The 24,101-nt window shown below is 47.2% G+C and overlaps 1 protein-coding gene across 1 annotated transcript; it reads left to right on the plus strand.

Moving 5' to 3' along the window:
• The first annotated feature begins 782 nt into the window (after nt 1-782).
• On the plus strand, nt 783-23,693 carry KLHL30 (kelch like family member 30). Its single transcript, XM_045031474.1, has 8 exons — nt 783-910; nt 2,750-3,583; nt 10,250-10,382; nt 15,092-15,178; nt 15,957-16,112; nt 16,927-17,115; nt 19,241-19,386; nt 23,438-23,693. Exons 2-8 carry the CDS (start codon nt 2,762-2,764, stop codon nt 23,687-23,689), a joined length of 1,785 nt encoding a protein of 594 aa, XP_044887409.1. The 5' UTR covers nt 783-910; nt 2,750-2,761; the 3' UTR covers nt 23,690-23,693.
• Nucleotides 23,694-24,101: the final 408 nt, after the last annotated feature.

The following is a 24,101-nucleotide window of genomic DNA, read 5'->3' on the forward strand; positions in this document are numbered from 1 at the left end:
CGGGGGTTGGCTGGAGGTTTGGATTTGTGGCAAGACCAGGGTTTGGTGGGAAATTTGGTGGCTTCTCTTGGGCAGAGAGCTGTGGGTTTGCTGCTGGGTGGTAGTGCCTTGGTTGCATTGCATTGGTAACTATTGGGCTCCTGGGGTCTGGCCTAGGCCTTATATTACTTTTTATTTGGTGAAGTAAAAAAGAAACACATCTACTCTGTAATGATCAAAGTGGAGCAGTTCAAGGCAACAGCGGGTCCCACACCATGCCTAAGGTGATTGTTGGGATTCTCCCATGCAAGAACAACAGCAGGGGTCAGAGTTATTGCATGTGGTACAGAGACAAACACACACTGATTCCAAAAGGGGCTAAGCTTTCAACCTTGTCAGTGTCAGTGAGGGTCGGTGTTTTAGTCTAGTGTTTTAGTCTTTGGCATGCAGCTTGCCAGCAAGCCCAGGCGATCCTGGGGCGAGTGCTCTGTCCCCCTGAGCTCATGGAGGAGACTTCCCCTGGGGACGGAGGGGGCCTGCACCAGAGCTGGTCTGGGGACAAAGCAGTCATTTAGCTGGTGAGGCTGCCTTCCAAAGGCCAGCAAAGCCCGGCTTACGCAGCCCCACCTCTGCCTCCTTCCTGGCCCCCTGCCTTTCTCTCCTGGCAGGTCGCTTTAAGAGCAGGTGGCCTGGAGACAGTAACTGTCAAAGAACTTCTCACCTCCCCCACCCCACAGACAGGCTGCTGTCTAAAAATAACGCCCCCGGTCTCCAGCCAGGCTGTCCCTAAGCTGTGCCCCTCCTGAGTGCTGAGCTCCCACGGCTGGGAATCTGACTGCACCCTGCTGTCCCCAGGCTGGCCTAGCGCCGCTGATCGAACAGGCCAGTCAATCGATCGGCTGGACAGAGGCATTTCGGAGGCAGCTGAGAGGTAAGCTGGGGCTGCCAGCACTGGCCTGTGCCAGCGTGGGAAGGTGCTGGATGAAGGGCACAGCATGCAGTGAGGGCACAGTACCGGCTGGTGCCTAGGCTCACAGTGCTGCACATAGAGAAAAGCCCCAGTTAATAACAGCTCCTTTGTTTGGTGGGTGCCAGGCCTCTTCAGTGCTTGTACTGCAGGGAGCCTTTCAGAGTGGGCCCCCAAACTGCTGCTGTCGCCATGCAGCACCAGGGGAGTCACCCTTCAGCCCTCCCCACCAACCCTTCTCTCCAGAGTGTGTCAGGAATGGTGTGCAGGCTTCAGAGCCCCCCAAGCCATCTGTACCCACGGTACCCTGGTAAATCCAGGTAGCCTGCAGCCAGAGCATGCTCCCTCACTCTCACCATGTGCTCTCTGGAGGAGCATGCAAACGCTTTGTGGGATTTGGAGCTATAACAAGGCTAGAGGGAGAGAGGAGGAAAACAGGTGATTCTGGGAGGAGGAGCTCATATTAGGCCAGATCCTCAGATGGTGAAATTTGGGGTAGCATCATTGTAGTCAATGGCCAGTGGCAAGGGGACTGGACTGGGTGTCAGGAAAGTCTTCCTGGCTTTGCTACAGACTGATTGTGGGACCCTGGACTAATCATTGCACCTCTTTGTGCCCCTATTTTCTCTGTCTGGTTAGACTGGCAGCTCTTCAGGGTAGGACTGTCTCATCCTATGTGTTTGTATCATTGTCATGCCCATTGGTTGTTTTATTAGCATAGCACATGGGAGCCCCAGTCATGGGCCAGGTGTCCAGCATGCCAGGTGCTGCACGAACACAGAACAAACCGTCCCTGTGGTGTAAGGATAGATCTACACCTAAAACTTAGGTTGACCCCGCTCCAGCTCAGGGCTGTGATGAATTCCACACCTGGTGAGACAGAGATAGGGTGGACTTCACCTCTGTTGTAGATGCAGCTAGGTGGATGGAATAATTATTACTTTACCCAGCACATGGGGAGCTGCCACACAGCTCTCCCCCTCAGCCCCTCTCTCCAGAGTACGTTGGAGGGATTCTTCCCGTGACCTAGCTACTGCCTCTCGGAGAGGTGGACTAACGCCATCACTGGAAAACCCTCTTCTGTTAATGTAGGAAGCATCTACACCATGGCGCTACAGCATCAGACCTGCAGTGCCATCGCTACACTGCTGTAGTTTAGATATACCCTTAATATAAGATGAGTGACAGCGTCTGGATACAGAAAGACAAATGGGAGCGGGAGGAGAATACAAGGAAACAATGAGGCTACCAGTCATCAGGCTAGGTGGTGGTCTCAGAACACCAGCAGCCTAAACACTGTCAGGGTTCTTGTAAGCTTCATGGCAAAGGAGAGGTTTAAGACGGGTTTTGGAGGAGGACAATGGGTTAGTTTTGCGGATGTTTACTGGGAGGAGCAGCCTGGGGGAAAAGCCACATAGGCCAATGAAAATATGTTTCATTCAATCAGATTCTCTCCTCTTTCTAAGAGGAGACAGAAATTGGTTCCCAACAGGGGACAGTCAGTGAAGAGAGGGGCTGCAGGAGAGAGGCACTTAGTCCAGCAAGGGGAAGTGCTCTGGGATACACCTATGAGCCTGGAATCTCTGGAGACATGTGATTCATGCGGGGTGGGGGTGAGATGAGTGCATTGACACACAAGTCACAGAAGCACTCGTCATCAACCCTGCTTGTGCCTTTAAGTTGTTTGGGAGACTCAGCCTTTATGAACACACATTGTTGCTGGAGGAGAGCGTTGCTACTGACCTTCCCTTCCAGGGCAACCAGCTAATTATTCATTCCCCTCTTTCATTGCTTGCTAAGCAGGCTGGAGTTTCCATGTTAGAGCCCCAAGAGCAGGAGTGGGCTTTATCAGAGGATAGCACCATGGTGAGGAACGTTGATGACTTCGATTTCTCCCTCCCATCCCACCCCCAGGCCATCCTGGAAGGCCTGCGGAGCCTGCGCTCCAATCCGAAGCTCTCCGACGTCACGCTGCTTGTGGGTGGGCATGAGTTCCCCTGCCACCGCAGCATCCTGGCCCTCTGCAGCCACTACTTCAATGCCATGTTCACTGGTGACTTTATTGAGAGCATCTCAGCCCATGTGGAGATCAAAGAGGTGGATCCTGTTGTCATGGAGACTCTGATCGACTTTGCTTACACAGGAAAGATCACCATCAACCAGGGGAACGTGGAGGCACTAATCCGGACCTCCAACCAGCTCCACTTCCCCACCATCCGGAAAGTCTGCAGCCGCTACCTGAGACAGCAGATGGATGCAACCAACTGCCTGGGCATCTGTGAGTTTGGGGAGAACCATGGCTGCCTGGAAGTGTCCTCAAAGGCCTGGGCTTTCCTGCAGGAGAACTTTGAGGCTGTATCGCACCAGGAGGAGTTTCTCCAGCTATCCAAGGAGAGGCTGGTAGTCTACTTGTCCAATGACCTGCTGCAGGTACAGGAAGAACAGAGCCTAGCTGAGGCTGTGCTTAGGTGGGTGAGGTACGAAGAAGCATCTAGAGCCAAGCACCTGCCAGAGCTCCTACACCTGGTGCACCTGGCTTCACTACCAGACCAGTACCTGCAGAACCTACTCTCATTGGAGCCGCTGATCCAAGATTCGGAAGCTTGCAAAGCCGTCATCTCCAGCTACCGAAGCACGGTCAGTGCTGTAAGGTATCAGAATGGCCCTGTCTAGATGGAGCTTCTGTCCTGGAGGGAGGTTGCCAGTGGGAAATGATCTGCATCAGTGTCCAATCAGATTCCTAGATGTGAGAGTCCAGGTCAGACTACCTTTCCACTTCGATGGTGAATGTGGTTCAAAAGGTGCTATAGAAATGCTGAGGGAGATGCCCCAAAGGCCAGCAGTGGGAAGTGGGGCTTTCCCCAGAGTCAGCTAGGCACAGGAATCGAGTGCAGGCCCAGAACCACCCCAAATCGTCTCTGTAGTCAAGCCTCTTCCAGCTCAGTGCAGAAATCCACTGTAGGCTCTGCAGGAGCTTTACCCGATCCTCTCTCTCAGTGAGTACAACCACTCCTAGCTTCTCTGCCTGGGAAGGGTCTACCAGCTATAGTCGCACTGCTATAGCCTGCTGTGTAGACACTCCTAGTCTGGTACATGAGTGGCCTTTTTTGGTTTAGTTTAACCTCCTGTCCAAGTTTAATGGAATAAAGGCTCCTCTTGTCCTGGAATGAGAGTGTCTGCCCAGGGGTGGTGGGGTAGGAGGAGAGATGTACTGGGATAGCTATATCAGTTTAAATTTACCCCTTAGTTTATACCAGAAACACTTTCCTGTCTAGCCAAAGCCTTTAAGGAACTATATCTAAAATGTGTAATTGGTGAACAGACAAATTGAGGAGACAAGTCAGGTCAAATAACCAACCCAAACCTCCTCCCGAAGTTTGAGCTCACCCCTCCAGCTCTTGGAAGGCTGTGATAGTTTAATTGTTTCTTCATTTTCACATGCATCGGCACCACATTTTGGTAGAGCCTAGAGGCATAAACACCAAAGGAAAGGCTTATAAGGTGGGTATTTCCAACCTAACTGAAACCAGGCCAGGCCAAAATGCTTGCACAGATACTGTGTGTTCACAAGATTCCCAGACCACGGAATTAGTTGGCATAACTTTGAACAAGCACAGAGATTCTTGGGTGCTAATCTGAACCAAACCAATGAGTCTGAGTTCTTGGAGAGAGGGGGAAAGTTGTTCTTCCACCACTAATTTCCATAACTCATTTATTCTTGCTTTATTCCAAACAAATGAACAGAGTGACCTTTACTTATTGGTTTGCTTTCTGAAATGCACCTCACTCACCACATCTCAGGATGCAGGTACAAACAGAGAGAGCTATGATGATTTACACATAAGAACAGCCCTACTGGGTCAGACCAAAGGTCCATCTAGCCCAGTATCCTGTCTTCCGACAGCTAGTAGCCATTGATGGACCTATCCTCCATGAATTTATCTAGTTCTTTTTTGAACCCTGTTATGGTCTTGACCTTCACAACATCCTCTAGCAAGGAGTTCCACAGGTTGATTGTGTATTGTGTGAAGAAATACTTCCTTTTATTTGTTTTAAACCTGCTGCCTATTAATTTCATTTGGTGACCCCTAGTTCTTGTGTTATGAGAAGGAACACTTGTTGGGGGCGGAACAGATCTGGACAAGGAGACAAAGTCTGGAGATAAACATGAGAAGGGAGGGACAGGCAGTAGAAACAAAAGTGAAACTGTTTGAGCAGCACATTCCAGAAGTCCGAGTGTAGCCTTCATTGATTTGAGATCTATCATACCATTCTCTCACTAGAAGGGAAAACCTACAATGGCAGCAGGTCATAAAAGAGACCAAGTTTGGGAATATTTTAATGAAGTTCCTCTACATGTGGGTAAGACAGGCATGTGTGCAAAATGCAAACAGTGCAACAAAGAAATGCAAGGCCTGGTTGCCTAAATGAAACAACATCATGAGAAGTGCTCCTTCTCAGGAGGAAGCTGCAGTGAAGATGAAAGGAACATGTCTGAACGTGCAGGATCTTCAGGTTGGTCAACTTTTTTATTTCATACTTCTTTCTTAAGGACTGCCTGCCTTCTTTCTGGACTATTCTTGAATTCTTATGTTTGGTACTTATGGTACTATCATTTTAGATGCAGTTGTGATAAAAAAACAAATAGCTGAAATAGGCAGATCTTCCTTTTACAATTTCACCTTTAAAGTAGTACTGAGTTTCAGTGAATGCAGTGAGTAATACTAAATGAGCAGTATGGTAATAATAATTAACTAACTGCATTGACTTACAGGATTCTGAAGACTATCCATCTTCAAGATCACCATCATTTTCTATAGTTTCAGAGTGAAACACTATCACTGGCAGATAAGTCACATCATGTATGTCACATCGTACGACAGTATATACTGTCATGCTACAGGCGATATACTGTAGTAAAAAGAAAAAAAATCTCCATCATCCAGAAAAAACCATAGATACATTTGTGATAAGAACCAGCATATTACAAAAAGAGGTAATTGATGAAAAACTTGCCCGGTTTGTTTATGCAACAAACTCTCCTTTCCATATGACTGAGAACCTACACTACATTAACAGTCATTAAGACCAGGATAATACAGGTCCACCCAACAGAGCAGACGTCGCAGGCAAATTGCTGGATAAAGTGTATGAAAGAGAAATTGAGCAGTGTGCAAAAGGTCTAGAGGGTGAAATTATTAACCTGAATCTTGATGGGTGGAGCAATGTCCACAATGATCCTGTTGTATGTGCTTGTGTGACAACAGAAGGGAATGTCATCCTTACAGAAACAATTGATATATCAGGAAATGCACAGACAGCAGAATACTTACAAGAAGTAGTAGTAAAAGCTATCACAAACTGAAAGAAAATAAATTTAAAATGTCTAATATGCAGCTTGGTCAGACAATGCTGCAAATCATAGAACAGGGATCAGCAACCTTTGGCACGCGGCTCGCCAGGGTAAGCATCCACAGGTTTGGCCGATCATGGCCCCAACTGGCCATGGTGCGCCCGTCTCAGGCCAATGGGGGCTGTGGAAAGCAGCGCAGGCCGAGGGATGTGCTGGCCACCACTTCCCGCCGCCCCCATTGGCTTGTAGCAGTGAACCGCAGCCAGTGGGAGCCGCGATTAGCCGAACTTGCGGACGCGGCAGGTAAACAAACCGGCCTGGCCCACCAGGGTGCTTACCCTGGCAAGCTGGATGCCAAAGGTTGCCGAGCTCTGTCATAGAATATCAGCTTGGAAGGGACTTCAGGAGGTATCCAAGATGAGAAGAAATTATTTAGAAGAGAATGAAGAGAGTCCCAAAGCTAATAAACATGCAGTTGCAGTGCTCATTTGATGCACCTCCTAGCCAAAGACTGCAGTGTTCCAGAAATAAAGGCTAATGCTGAAATGGCAAAATACTTCTGTAACAACCACTTTGCAGCAGCTGCTCTGAAAAAAGTGGGAGGAACCAAGCGAACTCTCCCACAAGACATGTGATGGAACTCAGTAATGGATTGTTTTGAGCACTATATCAATAACTGGTCTAATCTGATGACAGTTTGTGAACAAAATCATGAAAAACTAGATGGCACTGTCACAGCCAAAGTTCTCAACATTGGGCTTAAGAGAAACGTTGAACAGATGCTGAGTACCCTGAAGCCTATTTCTGTAGCCTTGAACAAAATGCAGGGAAATAGCTGTTTTATTGCTGATGCTGTTGACATTTGGAAGGAACTGAGTGAGATCTTAAAAAAGAGAAATATGCAATGACAGAGTTAAATTACAAGCATTAAAAAAATGAATGGGACAAGCACTATCTCCAGCTCATTTTCTTGCAAATATTCTCAATACTTGGTACCAGGGTCAAACATTAACTGCTGAAAAAGAGGAGTTGGCTATGACATGGACATCCAGCAATCATCTCTCCATAATGCCAACTATAATGAACTTCAGAGCTAATGGTGAACCAGTCAAGAAATATATGTTTGCTGATGATGTTTTAAAGAAAGTCATACCATGACTTAAGCATTTGGATTCAGAGACTTTTGAAGTGATAATCTCACTTTTAATAGCATTAGCTTCTTCTGCAGGTGTAGAAGGAATATTTTCTTCCTTTGGACTAATTCATTCCAAATTGAGAAATCATTTGGGACCTGAAAAAGCAGGAAAGCTTGTATTTCTTTTCCAGATTATAAACAAACAGGAAAATGAAAGTGAAGACGACTGAGTTAGCTGCAGAAGCCAATATTTTAAGTTTCTCATGTTGAGCTGGCTGACAATCGATTTAATTTGTTTTCTTAAAATATATTTCATTTAACTATTTTAGTTAAAAACAATTGTAACAAAAACAAACCTGATTTTAAAAAAACTTGAATGTTTAAATTAAAAAAAATTCATATGCTTGTTGTGTTAAATTATATGTTGGCTGTTGAAGAAAAAAATCCAGAATACATAATGTTATTGTTTTAGTTAAAACAAACAATTTAAAATGTGTCTGGTGATGTTCTCCTCCTAATGCAGCATGGCAAGAAAATCCTCCAAATATGAATGAGTTCACGTCTCCCAATGACTTCATAAATATCTGCTTCAATTACCTTTGGTAAATGAAATAACCAAACAATCATTCATTTTCTGATATAGCTGTAAAACTAATCTGAACACTTTTCAAAATAAATCACTTTAAAAATGTGTGTATCTTCTAAAAATGAAACCTACATCTGAGTTGTGAAGAATATGTATTAAGGTTATAACAACCAACAAGAATGCACATTTATGTAGAAATCCATGATTAAATCAAGTCTTCCTGACTAGTGATTTAAATCAATCAAATCCACCCTGTAAGAGTTTCCTTTGACGGCTAGTAGACAGTAATTTGACACTGATGTTCTCTTTGTGAGGAGTGCAGTGGTGGTGAGAGTCAGGAAGACACAGGACTTTTGGGGCAGGAAAAGCATCTGCTTTCAATGGATAAATAAGCACAGAACTCCCCCCCAAATGCTCCCAGTGAATGGGAAAGGATGGGAGACACCTGTGCCAGCCACCATGGCTAGCTCAGCTCAGCACAGGGCTCCAGAGCTGTAGCTGCTGGGCAGGCAGGTGCAGTGGTTCATAGGCAATAACCAAGCAGCACAGCCTGGTTAGATATTGTTAGTGGGAGGATGCACAGCAGCAGTGCAACACACAGTCTGCCCTGGTTTCAGAGGGGCAGCCGTGTTAGTCTGTATCAGCAAAAACAACAAGGAATCCTTGTGGCACCTTAGAGACTAACAAATGTATTTGGGCATTAGCTTTTGTGGGCTAAAACCCACTTCATCAGATGCATGGAGTGGGAAATACAGAGGCAGGTATAAATACACAGCACATGAAAAGATGGGAGTTGCCTTACCAAGTGGGAGGTCAGTGCTAACGAGCCAATTCAATTAAATTCTATTCAAGGGACACCATCATAGGTCCTAACCACATCAGCCACATCATCAGGGGCTCGTTCACCTGCACATCTACCAATGTGATATATGCCATCATTATGCCCCTCTGCCATGTACATTGGCCAAACCGGACAGTCTTTACGCAAAAGAATACATGGACACAAATCTGACATCAAGAATTATAACATTCAAAAACCAGTAAGAGAACACTTCAATTTCCCTGGACACTCAATAACAGACTTAAAAATGGTAATTCTTCAACAAAAAAGCTTCAAAACCAGACTCCTAGAAACTGCAGAACTGTAATTAATTTACAAATGGGACACCATAAAATTAGGCCTGAATAAAGACTGGGAGTGGAGGAGTCACTACAAAAACTAAATTTCCCCTGCTGATACTCACATCTTCTTGTCAACTGTTTGAAATGAGCCACTTTGATTACATTGAACTCTTTAGCATTACAAAAGTGATTTTTCTTCCCTTGATATCCACCCCTTCTTGTCAACTGTTGAGAATAGCTTAGTTCCATCTTAATTGAATTGGTTTGTTAGCACTGACCCCCCACTTGGTAAGGCAACTCCCATCTTTTCATGTGATGTGTATTTATACCTGTCTCTGTATTTTCCACTCCATGCATCTGATGAAGTGAGTTTTAGCCCACGAAAGCTTAAGCCCAAATAAATGTGTTAGTCTAAGGTGCCACAAGGACTCCTCGTTGTTTTTACAGTCTGCACTATGAGCCCTGGGAGCAGCAGCAGCACGGTCAGTCCACACAGGGCTAAAGAAGAGAGACAGAGTGATTTTTCTGCCCAGATAATGGCAACGGTAGCAGCCTCGGTGATGAAGGAGCTTGTCAAGCAGAGAGGAGGCAGCAGGGAATGCTGGCCCAAGCTGAGGCTGCAGTGGATGGGTCCCCACAACTCCCTGCTCAGCAGTCTTTGCTCTCTTCCCCCTATGCCCCCATCCCATTTTCAGTAACATAGCTGATTTTGGGCTGGCAGCATTCACATTTCCAAAACAACCATTGCACCATGGCTGGATAAACTCATAGGCATGTGCCCTGGCACATGACATCGGAATCTCAGCTTGCATTTAACATAGAAGGTTTGTAGCCCTTCTGGTGGCCAAGGAAAGCTTGAGAATGTGCCCTTGCATGTAAGTGATACAGCACCATCTGCCTGAGTCTGCAGACAACCTCCTGCAGAGGGAGCAGCAGCCTCTAGAGCCAGAGAGGAAGCCACATGGCTCTCCACCTACCACCAGAGCAGACCTACTGCCATTCTAGAACTCCTGTCCAGGAGAATGAGGGGCAGGAGCTAGCTGCTGAGTCTGGTGACATGTTTCTTTTATCTTCTATAAGGTGGAAAACAGGTCCTTTGTCCAGAAGAGCCTGCTTGCCCTTCCACAGAAGCTGGAGGAAGTGCTGGTGGTGGTCGCGGGTCGAGCTCTGGAAGAGAATGAAGCGGAAGATGTGGAGTTGCCAGTCTCCCGGAACTTCGCCTTTTACAATCCCAAGACCAGTAAGCAAGCAAAAGCAAGCCTGTTCCTAGCTGAGGTTCAGGCCAGGCCCAATGTAGGCGTGTGTGGCCTTTCCGCACAGTCAATCTCCGAGGGAGGCCACACTCCTTTGCTGTCATACCCCATTAAGGACAATCTAAGATAATGGGGAAGTTAGCAGTCTTGGTGCTCAAGCCCTCCAGTGGGGTTAAGCAGTGAGTGGGTTCTGTGGCCCAAGCCCTCAGGCAGGGCAGGGCATCAAACAACCTAAAGCCCAACCCTAAGACAGGGTATAGTCAGGAAACCTAGGCCCTCATATGGGCAGGGTACCAAACACAGTCTTGGGTTCTAGACCTCAGGCAAGGTGAGTGCCCAACACAGTCTAGGGGGCTCCAGCAAGGGGTCAGGCACCCAGGTACAATGCTCTGGGGAGAGATAGACAAGCACAGGTCTCTTGGCCTGAAGAGGGGGAGTACTGCCAGGGACAGGGGGATGCAGGCCCACCTGACCCCACTGCATCCCAGCCCAGGGCCCTAACAGTGGCAGAGCAGTCTGCCACTGGGTCACAGGGAATCCCACTACAACACACTGACCATGTTTTAGATGCTCTTGCAGCCAGACTACAGTCAGCTATCCCTGGGCTCCTTCCTACCCTCCTCTCAAGGTGTACCTGTACATCCTCCATATCCTCAGGGTATACTGCCAGTGGCAATCCCAGCAGCTCTTCAGCATTGGCTGTGTTGCCAGCACAGAATGCCCGAGGACAGCAACAGCGGTTCGTTGCCCGGTGTGCTTCGCTCCAATAAACACACCAAGGTGGAGAAGCAGACACAGTTTATTTGAGATCTCAAAGCGGTGCCAGGAGACAGACTTGTCTCAGATCAAGCACCCAGCTACAAGCAGCTTTTCTCTTTTTTATACATAACTTTAACTAAGCCTCTTCTATCCCCCCCACTCCCCCTACCTTTCATTCCCATGTAGCAGATACACTTTGCAATAGCAATTACATTAAGCAGTTAAGTCATACTTGGCAGGAACCAGCCTAGCTCATTAGTAACTCTTCTTTGAACTGTTATCTTGTTTTATTTCTTTTGATCTGCTATTTTGCCCCTTAGCCAGAGGCATACAGGCCTCATTATTATTTCCTAGTACTGGTGTGAGTGGGGTTGCACCTGATAACTAGCTGTTACACATTCCATTCTCTGTTGCTAGCTTGTTAGGTCGATTAAAGTTCAAATATGGAAAGGCTTTGGTCAGACATGGAGTGACTTTAGTTCATTCAGGCCTAGTACAGGAAGGCTTCATTGACACTTATGGTTTTCCACCCTCCTGAGTTACCTAGAGTCATGCCTAGTGACACCACCAACTGGGTCTGGCAGCTCTGGTAGCTTGGGCAAGTTCTCAGGGTAACTGACATCCTCGGCAGTGGGGAAAGCACATCCATCTCCTATGGCAGCTGCTACCCAACTGAGCTACAGGGCCCCGCCTTTTATACCTCCTGTGCCTATCCCACCCCTGTGCTTCTGGCATGGTGAGCATGACCTTCCTGGTTCTGCCCACCGGGGGGCGTCTGGCCCTCCCTCACTGTCAATCTCCGAGGGAGGCCATGCCTGTTTGCTACACCCAGGGTTACATCCAGTTCAGGCAGGACTTCAGTGGTGCAGCTTGCTGAATAACTGCAGTATTGGAGCAGAGTTCCAGTTGTCTACTGGAGGTCTTACACCGGAAGGGGTGAGGCAGTGACTACATGCATGCTGGAGATTCCCCAGCTGCCCTGTTCGAACCACTCTCCATCCCCTGTGCGCTGCTGGATTAGCGCTAAGAAGATGGAGCTCTGGATTTGACCCTAAAAGTTTTGTGGGCAAAGCGTGTGATGCAATAGATGTGCAGTCTTTCTCTCATAAGCTTTTCCCCTTGGGAGAGAGAAATTTCTGCCAGTTACTATGTGTTCTGGTCTCCTCTTAGCCTCTGTGTGTCACCTGTCCAAAGCCATTGAGTAGGATCAAGAGGATGAACTCACGCAGCTAACTGTGCCTTGGTGAAGTTGGGGTGTGTGTGAAGGGCTGCTGATGGTGTGTGGTCCCCTAGAGAGGACGAAGGACCAGAAATCAGGAGACCTGCCTTCTCTTCCCAGCTCTGGCACTGGCTCAGCCACATCACTTAGGCCCTATAGTTTTAAACAGAGGGGCCTAAATTCAGGGGCTACCGTTGAAAATGTTGGCACCTCTTCAGTTTCCTGTCTGTTAGGTGGGGATGTTGCCAACCCCCCTTTGAAATGCCAGCTAGTATTGTTTGTATAAAATATATGTGGCAGAACTGAGAACCAGACGCTGAACTAGCACTCTGCTCACTGGAAGGCCAATTAGTTTCCCAGAGAAAGGCCTGATTGAGAAAAGCTGGGGCTAACTGCTAGGGAGCTAAGGAGCTAGTTAACCTATTAACTGGAAAAGCAGAAAGGTACACAAGAAGGAAGTGCAAAGTGGGAATGAGAGACAGAAAGAGAGAGTGGGAGAGGTTAGCATGACCAGAATGAAGGGATATCTCTGCCTGGAGAGATCTCTCTTCTCTCTGGCAAAAGGGGATGTCCCTGTAAATAGAGTTGCTGCCCAGGCCTGTTAAAGGGTGGTGGTTGAGATTAAAATTAGTAAACTACATGTCAGTGTTTTCAAACTGGAGGTGTGAGAGCTATTTGTGTGAGAAGACAGGAGTCACAATACACAGGTCTCAGTCAGACCCTATGCAGAAGAAGGAATGGAGTCTCTCTGTCATTGTCTCCCTATAGACCAAAAAATAGATGCTTCCTCCCCACATCCCACCATCCCTCCCAGGATGCTGGATCCTGGTTCCACTGAAGCCAGCAACCAAACTCTCACTGACTTCAGTGGAGCCAGATTTGACCCATTTATTCGGACTATTGCCCATTCTTATCCACAGGGCCACTAATTGGAGGCCTTCACTGGCCCTGGGAGTGTGTGTGATGAGAATGCCCCACAGCTCACACAGCTCTAGTGTCCAATTGGTTCTAAAATGCAGATTAAAAGCAAACAAAAAAAGATGCCTGGGTGATGTGAGTCTGGTCACAGTTTCCGAGTCCATAACTGGCCGTGAGCTCCTTAATTTCTCAAAGGCCTCGGCTCCTGAGAGTGGTCCTGGAACCATACTGCAGAGCACTGTGCTGGTGGCTCACAAACAAAGCGGCTGTGCCAGGGGCTAAATTACCAGTGAATCCTTTACATCAGAGATTTAGACACACACAGTAACTAGCCGAGTTCATCCTAGAATGAAGCCGTTACCAGGGTGATGTAATGCTCTGAGTCATTGGCTTTTGTCATTCACTGAACAGCTGCTTTCCCCACAGGCTGATGCTCCTGCAATCACACAGCCTAATGCTAACTCTATTCTCCAGGTGACAAGCCCATGAGTCAGATTTTCTGCAGCTTGGCTGAGGAGACAGGGCATAATCCTGGCAGACTGATGCAATTGCAGGAGACTTTGACAACATTATGTACACAAGGACCAGCGCTAATTAACACACACAATTCCCCTGTAGCCAAATGAATGTAGCCAGGTCTCAACCTCCCCGTGCTATGTTGTAAGGGCCTGAGCAAATGTCCATTGAAGTCAATGAAAAGATTCCCACGGACTTCAGTGAGCTGTAGGTCAGGCCATGAGGCAGCAGAGCAGTTTTAACGCAGGTATGATTTAGTGTCGTACAGAAGAGGAGACACTCCAGTACCAGTGCAGTAGTCAGTGGGTAGCCGTTGTAGTCCTGCATGCTATGAGAAGTGTACAATCTCACACTTCCAGGCACAAACTGATTTCCACAGGCATGGGGCAGGTTTCCCCTCTTGCCATGTACAGCGTGGCACAGACAAGTATGGTGGAAGCTCAAGGCATTGGTGTCTGCCAGAGGCAGACACAGGGATTCCAGTACATTTCTACAGTAACAGGGCTGGATCGCCAGCAGGTGTAAATTATTGTAATGCCACTGAAGGCAATTGGCCAGATCCCCAGTTGATGTAAATTGGTGTAGCTCCATGAGGTCAGTGGAAGTGTGTTGATTTATACCAGCTGGGATCAGGCCCACAGAATCAGGAGATTTCCATTTTAATGGCAGCTTTATTTTCGATTCTTTAAGACCTGCGGGTGGAGCCATTTGGGTACCAAAAGGGGAGAGATTGCATCAGAATTACACTTCTAAGCATTTCTCACCCATCGCCTACAGATACTGTATTACAGCAGAGATGGCTGGGGAATATTGGGGTGTTGTCTAAGGGAGCCTGCATAACACTGTTCAGAATAGAACAGGAGCTGTTCTTAGGCTTCCTGCTTTCCTTTCGAAGAGTGCATCCAGAGTGAAATGAATGGCAGTTGTGCAGTTCAATGTATTGCAAAAGCTTGGTGGAGTTTGGCCAGCTTTTGTTACTGGCGAGCTGTAAAGACTCCTTTTCAATATTCCTTCTGTTATAAGCAGTACATGAGGATCTCCACTGAATTTCCTAAAGACCCACTGTGCCGAATAGCTAGGGGAGTGTTGGAAGGGGTAGGGAAATCTGGGGAAGGGACCGTTTTAACAGTTCTGATCCTACCTCTTATTTACAGCAGAGGAGGCATGTTGTCTTTCATTTCGGTCACATGTTGGGAAGATAGGAGCACTAGGAAGTATGTAGTGGCTTATGCCCTTGGATCTGGTCTAAGCCTTTAGGTTCTTTATGGCTTTTCTGTGTTTCAGAAAGATGGATGGCTCTTCCTGACTTTCCGGACTACAATAAATGGGGCTTTTCTCTGGTGGCACTAAATAATTATGTTTACGTAACAGGTATGTAACTTGGGGCTCTCATCCAACCCCTTCGCTGAATCTAAGCTGGAACCTAACCTTTGGAATTCTTCACGTGGCTGGTCTGATTGACCCACAGGATATTTTTTCAAACAGAGAAAATAAATGACAAATTCATTTAATAAATGTTACTCTTTCCATGGCATCCAGAGGACATTTTGCCAATAAGCAGCAACTCTGAGGAAGTTCTATGGTATCACATAGCTCCTGGGCAGTAGTTCAGCTATTTCCAGGTTGTATAAGTTCAGAGCTTTTAGGCTAATTTAATTAAATTAATGAATGGAAGAATGGCTCACGACACCACAGTGCCATGAATTAATTATGCCCCAGGCTGTACTTCATGCTCGGATGGTGTGGTTTTTGGAGACCCCCTTCTCTCTTTATCTACCTGCTGAAGTTCATTTCGCTAGGCCTGGCAGTAGCTGGGCTTTTCAGTAGAGGGCTCTCTTCTGTGGATTTTACTCCTTCTCACCATCTGCCCGAGTTTAAATTTGGTGACCTTTTGTTTGCTTGGGCTTTAGATTAGCTTGTTTTTATTTTCTGGGGGTTGCTTCTATTGAGCTGCAGCCAGCAGCCTGTGGTGCTGTGTTCTTGTAAAGTTGTCTTCAAATCTGTTTTGATGGTCATGGTTTGATTTAATGCCTGTGAAGGGGCCTAGATGTCAAGGCAAAAGATGCAGTGTAAGACCACTACCCGGGGCAGGGCTGACTTTGCCCTACAACATTTTCTCTGTGTGTGTGATGGATTATTCTCTTCCTAGGTGGCTCCAGGGGGACACAGAATGACACCTGGTCCACAACCCAGTCCTGGTGCTTCCGTCTCAAGGAGGGTGCATGGAAACCCATTGCACCAATGCTGAAACCCCGAACAAACCATGCCAGTGCTGTCCTCAATGGAGAGATCTATGCCATTGGGGGTAGGCACCATCTATCTCTCTGGCCACCTCCCCTCTCTATTGTCTGTCAGTCTCTAATACGGCCACAATACAAAGTATCTCACAATAATCGAGTCCAGAACAATGGATTTAAACAGCAGGTGAAGAAGTTTATTAAGATGCCAATTGAAATATTTGTGTTTGCTGCTCAGTTAAAGCAGAGACTGCAGAAAATAGGAGAATGCAACCTACTATAAACTTACATAAGCACCTGCTAATATGACTGCATCCTAGCAACATTCAACCACATGCAGCTGTGCAGGCATTTAATATCTGCAGAGACCACATGCACTATCATCCATCCTATGTCGGCAGTCAGCACATACATGCACAGTAAGCAGGCTCACTCCTGGTTCAGATCCTGCCTTCATTCTGCAAATGATGCCAGTCTCAGTTACCCATTTAAACCCTAATCAAACAGGTGCCTTTGCACTTTCTCCCATGTCATCCCTTCGGTATGGAGACACCCATAGGGCCAGCTCATTGTCCTTCAGATCCCTTGCTGAGATCCCTGCAGACCACTTGACTGTGGTTATGCAGCTGGCATGCTGTGCCCCCTGCTCAGCATGCTGATTGCTCTTTTCAAATTGTTCCCTTGTACTCTGTTCGTTGTATCCATCTATTGTCTCCTGTCTTGTACTGAGATTGGAACTGCTTTGGGTCAGGGCCTGTTTCTTTGTCATGTGTTTGTACAGCATGTGGCATGGTGGGGCTCCAGACTCCCGATGCTACTGTAATGCAAATAATACTCCCTGTGCTGTGCTTACCTCTCGCTTGTCTCCTCTCTTGTATGTAGGGACCACAGTGGACACAGTGGAGGTGGAGTGCTATGACCCTTATAATAATAGCTGGTGCCCCATCAGCCCTGCCCTGAAGTATGTGAGCAACTTCACTGCAACTGGATGTCTGGGGAAGCTCTACCTCATTGGCTCTTGTGCTGTCAAGTACAACGCACTAACCCTGCAGTGTTACAACCCCGTCATAGGTAAGGAGAAGGAACAGCAATAAGAATTTTGGATGCAAATGCTCGAGCCTCAGAAAGGTCCCTCCCAACAATGCTGTGCCAGTCCTGGTGCACGCTCATCGTGTTCACCTACAACATGTGTGTTGCCCTGCATGAAATAGGATGCAAGGATAGAACCGGAGCGTATGTGAGTCAGTGATGCATCAGTTATGTTTGTGCCAGCCTGTTCATCTCGAATCAGGGGCCAGGGAACGCGGTGGCACTTCTGTGCCCGTTGTGTAGCAGGAAGGAGGGATTCCTGCTGGGAGACGCTGTAAATTCTGCACTCATTCTGTGTCAAGGCCTAAATTCTTTGGTTTGGGGGTGACTCGGCATAGCTCCATTGCCCTCCATGGAACGATACTGATTTCCACCAGCTGAGGGTTGGTGCCTTGTTCCCTTAGGTATGGTGAAATTCAGACAATTGCTGCCCGTTTCATGTAGCCATTTCTAGTTATTTAAAACACACAAGATGTTGAACTGTCTCTGGTTATTTACTTACATGGAGTTTCATAAGACCCAGTATGAGAACATTAGTGAGCATGAACCAAATTTAAATGGGGCAAAAGTGTCTAGTTCCCATGAAAGAAGACATGTGTCTTCACTCCATTAGCTGATTTAAATACCATAGCCCAGTTTAACCTCATGTTGACTACACAGTGTCCAAGATATTTCTGATTTACAGTATTTGTGGATGAGCAAACTGAGTCAGCTTCAGCTATTATCTCTCCCCCAAAGTGAACCCCAGACTCGCATTCTCTTCTAGTTCAGGAACTGTTCACTGTGAGCCAGATTGTGAACTTCTTATTCACTCTAGTGAGCATTAACTTACACAAGCTAGCTCTATTGAAGGCAAGGAGAGGCAGTGTGGCCTAGTGGATAGAGCACTGGACTGGGACTCAGGAAAGCTGGCTTCTATTCCTGGTGCTGCAGCTGGCCTGTGGGTAACTTTGAGCAAGTCCCATCACCTCTCTGTGCCTCAGTTTCTCCATTTGTAAAATGGAGATCATGATACTGACTCCTTTGTAAAGTGCTGTGAGAGCAACTAATTGACATAAGAACTGGATATTATTATTATAATATTGCTCATGTGAGTAACTGTTCCCCAGTGGGAGTAAGGGTCTCACATTCTGGCCCTGTGTCTCCCACTATCATCTGGACACTCTTTCCCACATCTGATATGGCTCTTCATTGGAAGGCCAGGTGTGCTGGCTCCTTTGTGATCCCCTTTCCAGCGCTGCCACTACGTGTGTCTCAGAGGGACAAATGTGTACATGACATCCGCATGATACGGTAGTGGCACAAGACAATGTGATGATCTGTGATCCTGGAAAGTTATTTAGTGGTTCACATGTTTGGGAAACCCTTTACTAGCACCCATCCTCTTACTCAGAAGTCATACAAAGTGACTGAGCATTAGCATACCTTGAGTAAAGGAGTCAGATGACAAGCATATGTTAGCTGGTACCCAGAATCACCCTTTGCTCTGTCCCTACATGATACACCAAAATGGTTAAAGCGAGACTGGTGCTGTCTAGTTCCCATGAAAGAAGACATGTGTCTTCACTCCATTAGCTGATTTAAATACCATAGCCCAGTTTAACCTCATGTTGACTCACCAGAAGCTTTAACCTTTGAAACTAGCATAAAGATAGATAAACTGAGACAACTCCAAAATATGCTCCTTCTTTTGCCTCTTCATATCCACGCCAGTGTCCAGCTGGTCTCAGGACCAGTTTGCTCCCTACAAGCGAATTACATGCCAGGCTAATGTTAATCAGGTCAGCCAATGCATGGCAAAAACCCCTCATGACTGGCTTGTATATTGGTACAAGGCCCAAATGGTAAGAGGTCAGTTATAGGGCCTAATTCTGAGAGTATTTACACCCATAATGCCATGAATGTAAATGGGTTGACTCCTGATTTACACCAGTGTAAGTGATATGAGAATCAGCCCAGTAAGTTACTATGATGGGCCAGCCTGCTCTCTCCTCTCCTTGTGACTCTGTCACCCTAGGGGTAACTCCCATTAACACCCTGTGAGAACTTCATTACTAGTCCAGGCTCCTAAGCACTTTCACTAACTGATGATGTCTGTTTTTGGCAGATGTGTGGAGTGTAATCGCATCCCCATTCATCCCGAAGTACCTCTCTGCCCCACGCTGTGCCTCCCTGCATGGAGCAATTTACCTCATTGGGGACAACACAAAGAAGGTGTATGTGTATGATCCGGATGCTAACATCTGGCAGAAGGTAGGTGGAGTGGGTCACTGGGGTGCACCATGCTGGACATGGATTCCCCAGTGCCATGTTGAAGGGAGGGCTCTATTTGATATATATGTGGATTTCATAGTGCCTAACCCAGAGTATTGGGACACCCCTTCTCTATAACCCTGTCCTGGGAGAAAGCAAGGTTTGGTCACAATAGTTATTCAGTCCTAGGCTTTTCCACATTGACCAACTAATATGGCCTTGGGTCAGAACGATTCTTCTGTGGCTCGTGGGAATGGGACCCTCAAACAGAGGCTTATCCTCTTCTTTGAGTGATTCTCCAGCCAAAGGGAAGCTGGTGGCTTTGATCTAAGCCCCTAAATGCCTATCCCAGAGCCCCAGGAAAGCCTGACTTAGAGTGAAGGGACCCCAGGAAGCAGCATGACAGAACCCACTTCCCTGGGCCCCGTTGGCCTTCGAGGAGCTGTGTGTAATGTTGTTGCAGGGCTGGGTTACACGAGATCATTCTGAAATCCTGCTGCAGCTGTTCACATGGCGTCAGTGCTCAGCTGACCAAGCTGCCAATACTCCAGACAGGTGCGGAGAGAGCTCTGCCAGTCTCTCCCTCCCTCTGCTCCCTTTTTTTTTCTGCTTATGAATAATGTTCAGTGCCCCATTGGTCACCCATTGGTTCCAGTTCTGGGACTGGTTCTGTTAACTCTTTCAGCATAGCATGCACAGTTCTCCTTCCTTCTCTGCCTATAGAGCAGAGTGTTCCTCAGGTCTAAGGTCACCCAGCAGAACTCTAGTAGCATCATCTCTGAGAGGGGTTCTCAACCTTTTTCTTTCTGAGGCCCCCTGAACATGCTTGTTGGCCCAGCTGTGCCACAACCACTTTTTTTTTGCTTATAAAAGCCAGGATCCGCATTAGGAGGTAGTAAGCAGGGCAATTACTCATGACCCCATGCCACAGGGAGCATTGTGAAACTAAATTGCTCAGGCTTCAACTTTAGCCCTGGGTGGTGGGCTTGGGGGTACATTCCTGCGCAGCAGAGCTCTGGATTTCTGCCCTGGGTCCTAGCGAGTATAATTCCGGCTATGCATGGCGGACCCCCTGAATCCTCTTATAGCCCTTAAGTAGGCCCCAGACACCTGGTTGAGAACCACTGGTCTAGGAGAAGCTGGAGGTATCTTGATCAAGTGTCCTTGTGCAAAGTGGGGCAAGCAGGCAGACAGGATGGGCTGGTAGCTTGGCTGATTTCAGTTCCAGCCCCAGTTTCACTTTGTCTATTTCTTTCATGTCATTCCACCCACCTGTCCTGGTGTAAGGATTCAGTGTAAGCACTGCAACTCCTGGGTATTGCTCTGGTCAGGGCTACCTTTCCCTCCCCCTCCTCGTCACAGCTTAGTCTCGCCACCTGTCATAGCCGGTAAGCTCCCAGTAACTGTCATTGCTTTCCAGGTGTGTACAGCACTTAGCACAGCGGGGCCCTGAACCCTGTCTCAGCTTAGACACTACTGTAATAAAAGTGATACTGATAGACTCAGAAAGAAGGGATAGGGCCTGTGACCCTAACTGGGTCTTATGCCACTTTTGTCCTGTATGTATTTTGAGGCAGGGTTATGGAAGTGGAGCTCCTGTAATACCCAGCCACCATGGCTAAGTGAGCTGCACTGAAACCTTCTTAGTCATGTTGATATGGGGGTCTAAAATAGCTGTTACTGGGGTCTAAATTAGCTGTTACCACTCAAGAAAGAGATCTTGGAGTCATTGTGGTAGTTCTCTGAAAACATCCACTCAATGTGCAGTGGCAGTCAAAAAAGTGAACAGAATGTTGGGAATAATTAAGGAAGGGATAGATAATAGGACAGAAAATATCATGTTGCCTCTATATAAATCCATAGTACTCCCACATATTGAATACTGTGTGCCGATGTGGTCTCCCCATCTCGAAAAAAGATATATTGGAATTGGAAAAGGTTCAGAAAAGGGCAATAAAAATTATTAGGGGTATGGAAAGGTTTCCGTATGAGGAGAGATTAATAAGACTGGGACTTTTAATCTTGGAACAGAGACAGCTAAGGGGAGATATGATTGAGGTCTATAAAATCATGACTGGTGTGGAGAAAGTAAATAAGGAAGTGTTGTTTACTAGTTCTCATAACACAAGATCTAGGGGTCATCTAATGAAATTAATAGGCAGCAGGTTTAAAACAAACAAAAGGAAGTATTTCTTCACACAACGCACAGTCAACCTGTGGAGCTCCTTGTCAGAGGATGTTGTGAAGGCCAAGACCATAACAGGGCTCAAAAAAGAACTAGATAAATTCATGGAGGGTAGGTCCATCAATGGCTATTAGCCAGGATGGGCAGGAATGGTGTCCCTAGCTTCTGTTTGCCAGAAGCTGGGAATGAGCGACAGGGGATGGATCACTTGATGATTACCTGTTCTGTTCGTTCCCTCTGGGCCACCTGGCACTGACCACTGTTGGAAGACAAATGGACTTTTGGTCTGACCCACTAGGGCCATTCTTATGTTCTTATGATATGTAAGTGTCATAATTAGGCTTCAGAGTTAACACCTCATTGACATGTAAATCCCAGTGTGATAGACGCCATAGAAATACCACAGACAGATTAAATGAGTTAAGGTGTTTCTGGGGCAGCTGGGAGCTCTTTTAATAATAATACTACCTGGCTCTCACCAGCACTTTTCATCAGGAACACACAAACTATCATTATCTCCATTGTTTACAGCTGGGGACTCAGACACAGAGAAGTGAAGTGACTTGCCCAAATTGCCCAATAGGAGAAATGGGACTAGAACCCAGGTTTCCTGAATCCTAGTGCAGTGCTCAGGCCATTAGGCTGCTTTTGTTATAAGCAGCCTGTATTTATTGGGTGGGATTTACAAAGTTTTCTTTACAGCTATCTGAGCTACAAACTTAGGCAAAAAGTTTCACATCTTGGCACCTAAATCCACAGTTAAGTATCTGCATGAAAGGTGCTCACCACCTGCAGCCCTCCCTGTGGATTTAGGTGGCTCATTTGGAAAATGGGTTATTTATTTATTTTAATGAAAGTTTTAAATTCTTCAGTAACTGCTGGGCCCCAGGGCATGGAATGTTGTTCCAGCCTCACTCCAGCACTAGATGTGCTATGCTCTTCCTGATTGATGCACACAAGTCACAGCACTGTCAGCAGGGCCCCTCATACAATTCCCATTCAACTCAGTAACATGGATGTCTCATCACATCTTAACAATACCGCTGGGTCCTCTAGGAGCTGGGCTAAGATCCTGGAACCTCATTCCACTTATGAGGTCTTTGAGATTTCAGCCCAGAAATTACTCCTTATTGCATAAGTGCCCTGTGCAATTCACTCAGGGTCTTCCTTGAGGGTTGTCTCTAGCCCCCAAAAGAGCTCACCTGGGTTTAGTGGAACTTTCGGCCCAGGAAATCTGGCCTGGCTGGGTTATGTGTTAGAGTACTTGGGCTGCTTTTATGTGGGCTGGTAACCCACCCACTCTGCAGTGAGGACACAGGATGAATCCCTCCAGTGCTGACAGTCCTCCAATGTCTTCCCACAATTCCCCCTGAGTGCCCAGAAGAACAGGGAAAGAATCACAGAGGGGCTCAGCTCACTGCAGTGCAAAGAACCCTGGGATGTGCCCCTAGAAGTCCTAATGAGTGTAGAGCCAATAAGGGCACCACAACTGGGGTGTGGCTTTGCAGTGGGGCTGCTCACACCTAGACTAGGTTCATCTGGGTGTCAATCACCTGAGTTAACTCTGCATTGAAGACATATCTGTTCTTCCACCCCCTTTCCTCTTGTAAGAAATGGAGATGGAAAGATGTTTACTTGAAGGATGTTACTCAGACCCTACATGTTTTGGTATGCAGTACAGAGTTCCAGCCAGGGTGTGGTGCCTGGTAAGGAACTGGAGACAAAGCTGGAACTCAAGCTGTGTGGAACCCTGTTTGTCTGTTTGTATATAATGAATGCCTCCTGTGTAAGGCAGCCTGGATTCCATATATCATGATGTGGTGTGAGTGGGCTATAGCCCTATATCATGATTGATATCTCCTACAGGTGCAGCTGCTTCACACGCTGCATGAAAATGGAGGCATGGTGCCACTGGGAGGCAAACTCTTTGTGACAGGTGGACGCTGGAAGGGCCTGGATGGTGACTACCGGGTGGAGATGGAAGTTTATGATTGTGCCAAAGATATTTGGACAAGGGCGGGAGCCCTGCCCTGCCTCTGGCTCTACCACAGCTCTTCCTCCATCTTCATGGATACGTCAAAGTGGACAGAGCCCTTCCTGGGAAACCATGTCCAGTAGGAAAGGCTGGGACCCTCACCCAGGGCTTTAATGGTCCTGCCCAGGATTTGGAAGGACAAAGTGATGGTTTATTTGTTTGAATTATCACCATTTTTGCATGTATTTTTGCCTTCACGTTTCATGTGGAACTTGGATTAGCACAATGGTCACCAACTGACTGGTCTATCCTGGAGCTTCTGACAGTTGATCATGATCTCTGGCTGCTAAAAGTCAGGCAGTGCAGCAGGACTAAGGCAGGCTCCCTGCCTGCCCAGACCACGGCCCCGCGCTGCTCTCGGAAGTGGCCAGCACAGCTGCTGAGGCCCCTGGGGGGAGGGGGCAGGGGTCTCCATGCACGGCTCCTGCCTACAAGCACTGCCCTGCCGCTCCCATTGGCTGGGAATGGGGAACTGCAGCCAATGGGATCTGCGGG

Source organism: Mauremys mutica, chromosome 9 (assembly GCF_020497125.1).
Source record: "Mauremys mutica isolate MM-2020 ecotype Southern chromosome 9, ASM2049712v1, whole genome shotgun sequence".
Taxonomy (NCBI): domain Eukaryota; kingdom Metazoa; phylum Chordata; order Testudines; family Geoemydidae; genus Mauremys; species Mauremys mutica.

Bases quoted from the DNA above. Each gene is read 5' to 3' on its own strand.
- KLHL30 (XM_045031474.1), top strand. From the start codon at position 2,762: ATGTTAGAGCCCCAAGAGCAGGAGTGGGCTTTATCAGAGGATAGCACC. The intron at 15,179-15,956 runs GTATGTAACTTG...TTCTCTTCCTAG, and splicing joins TAATTATGTTTACGTAACAG to GTGGCTCCAGGGGGACACAG. The intron at 17,116-19,240 runs GTAAGGAGAAGG...TGTTTTTGGCAG, and splicing joins GTGTTACAACCCCGTCATAG to ATGTGTGGAGTGTAATCGCA.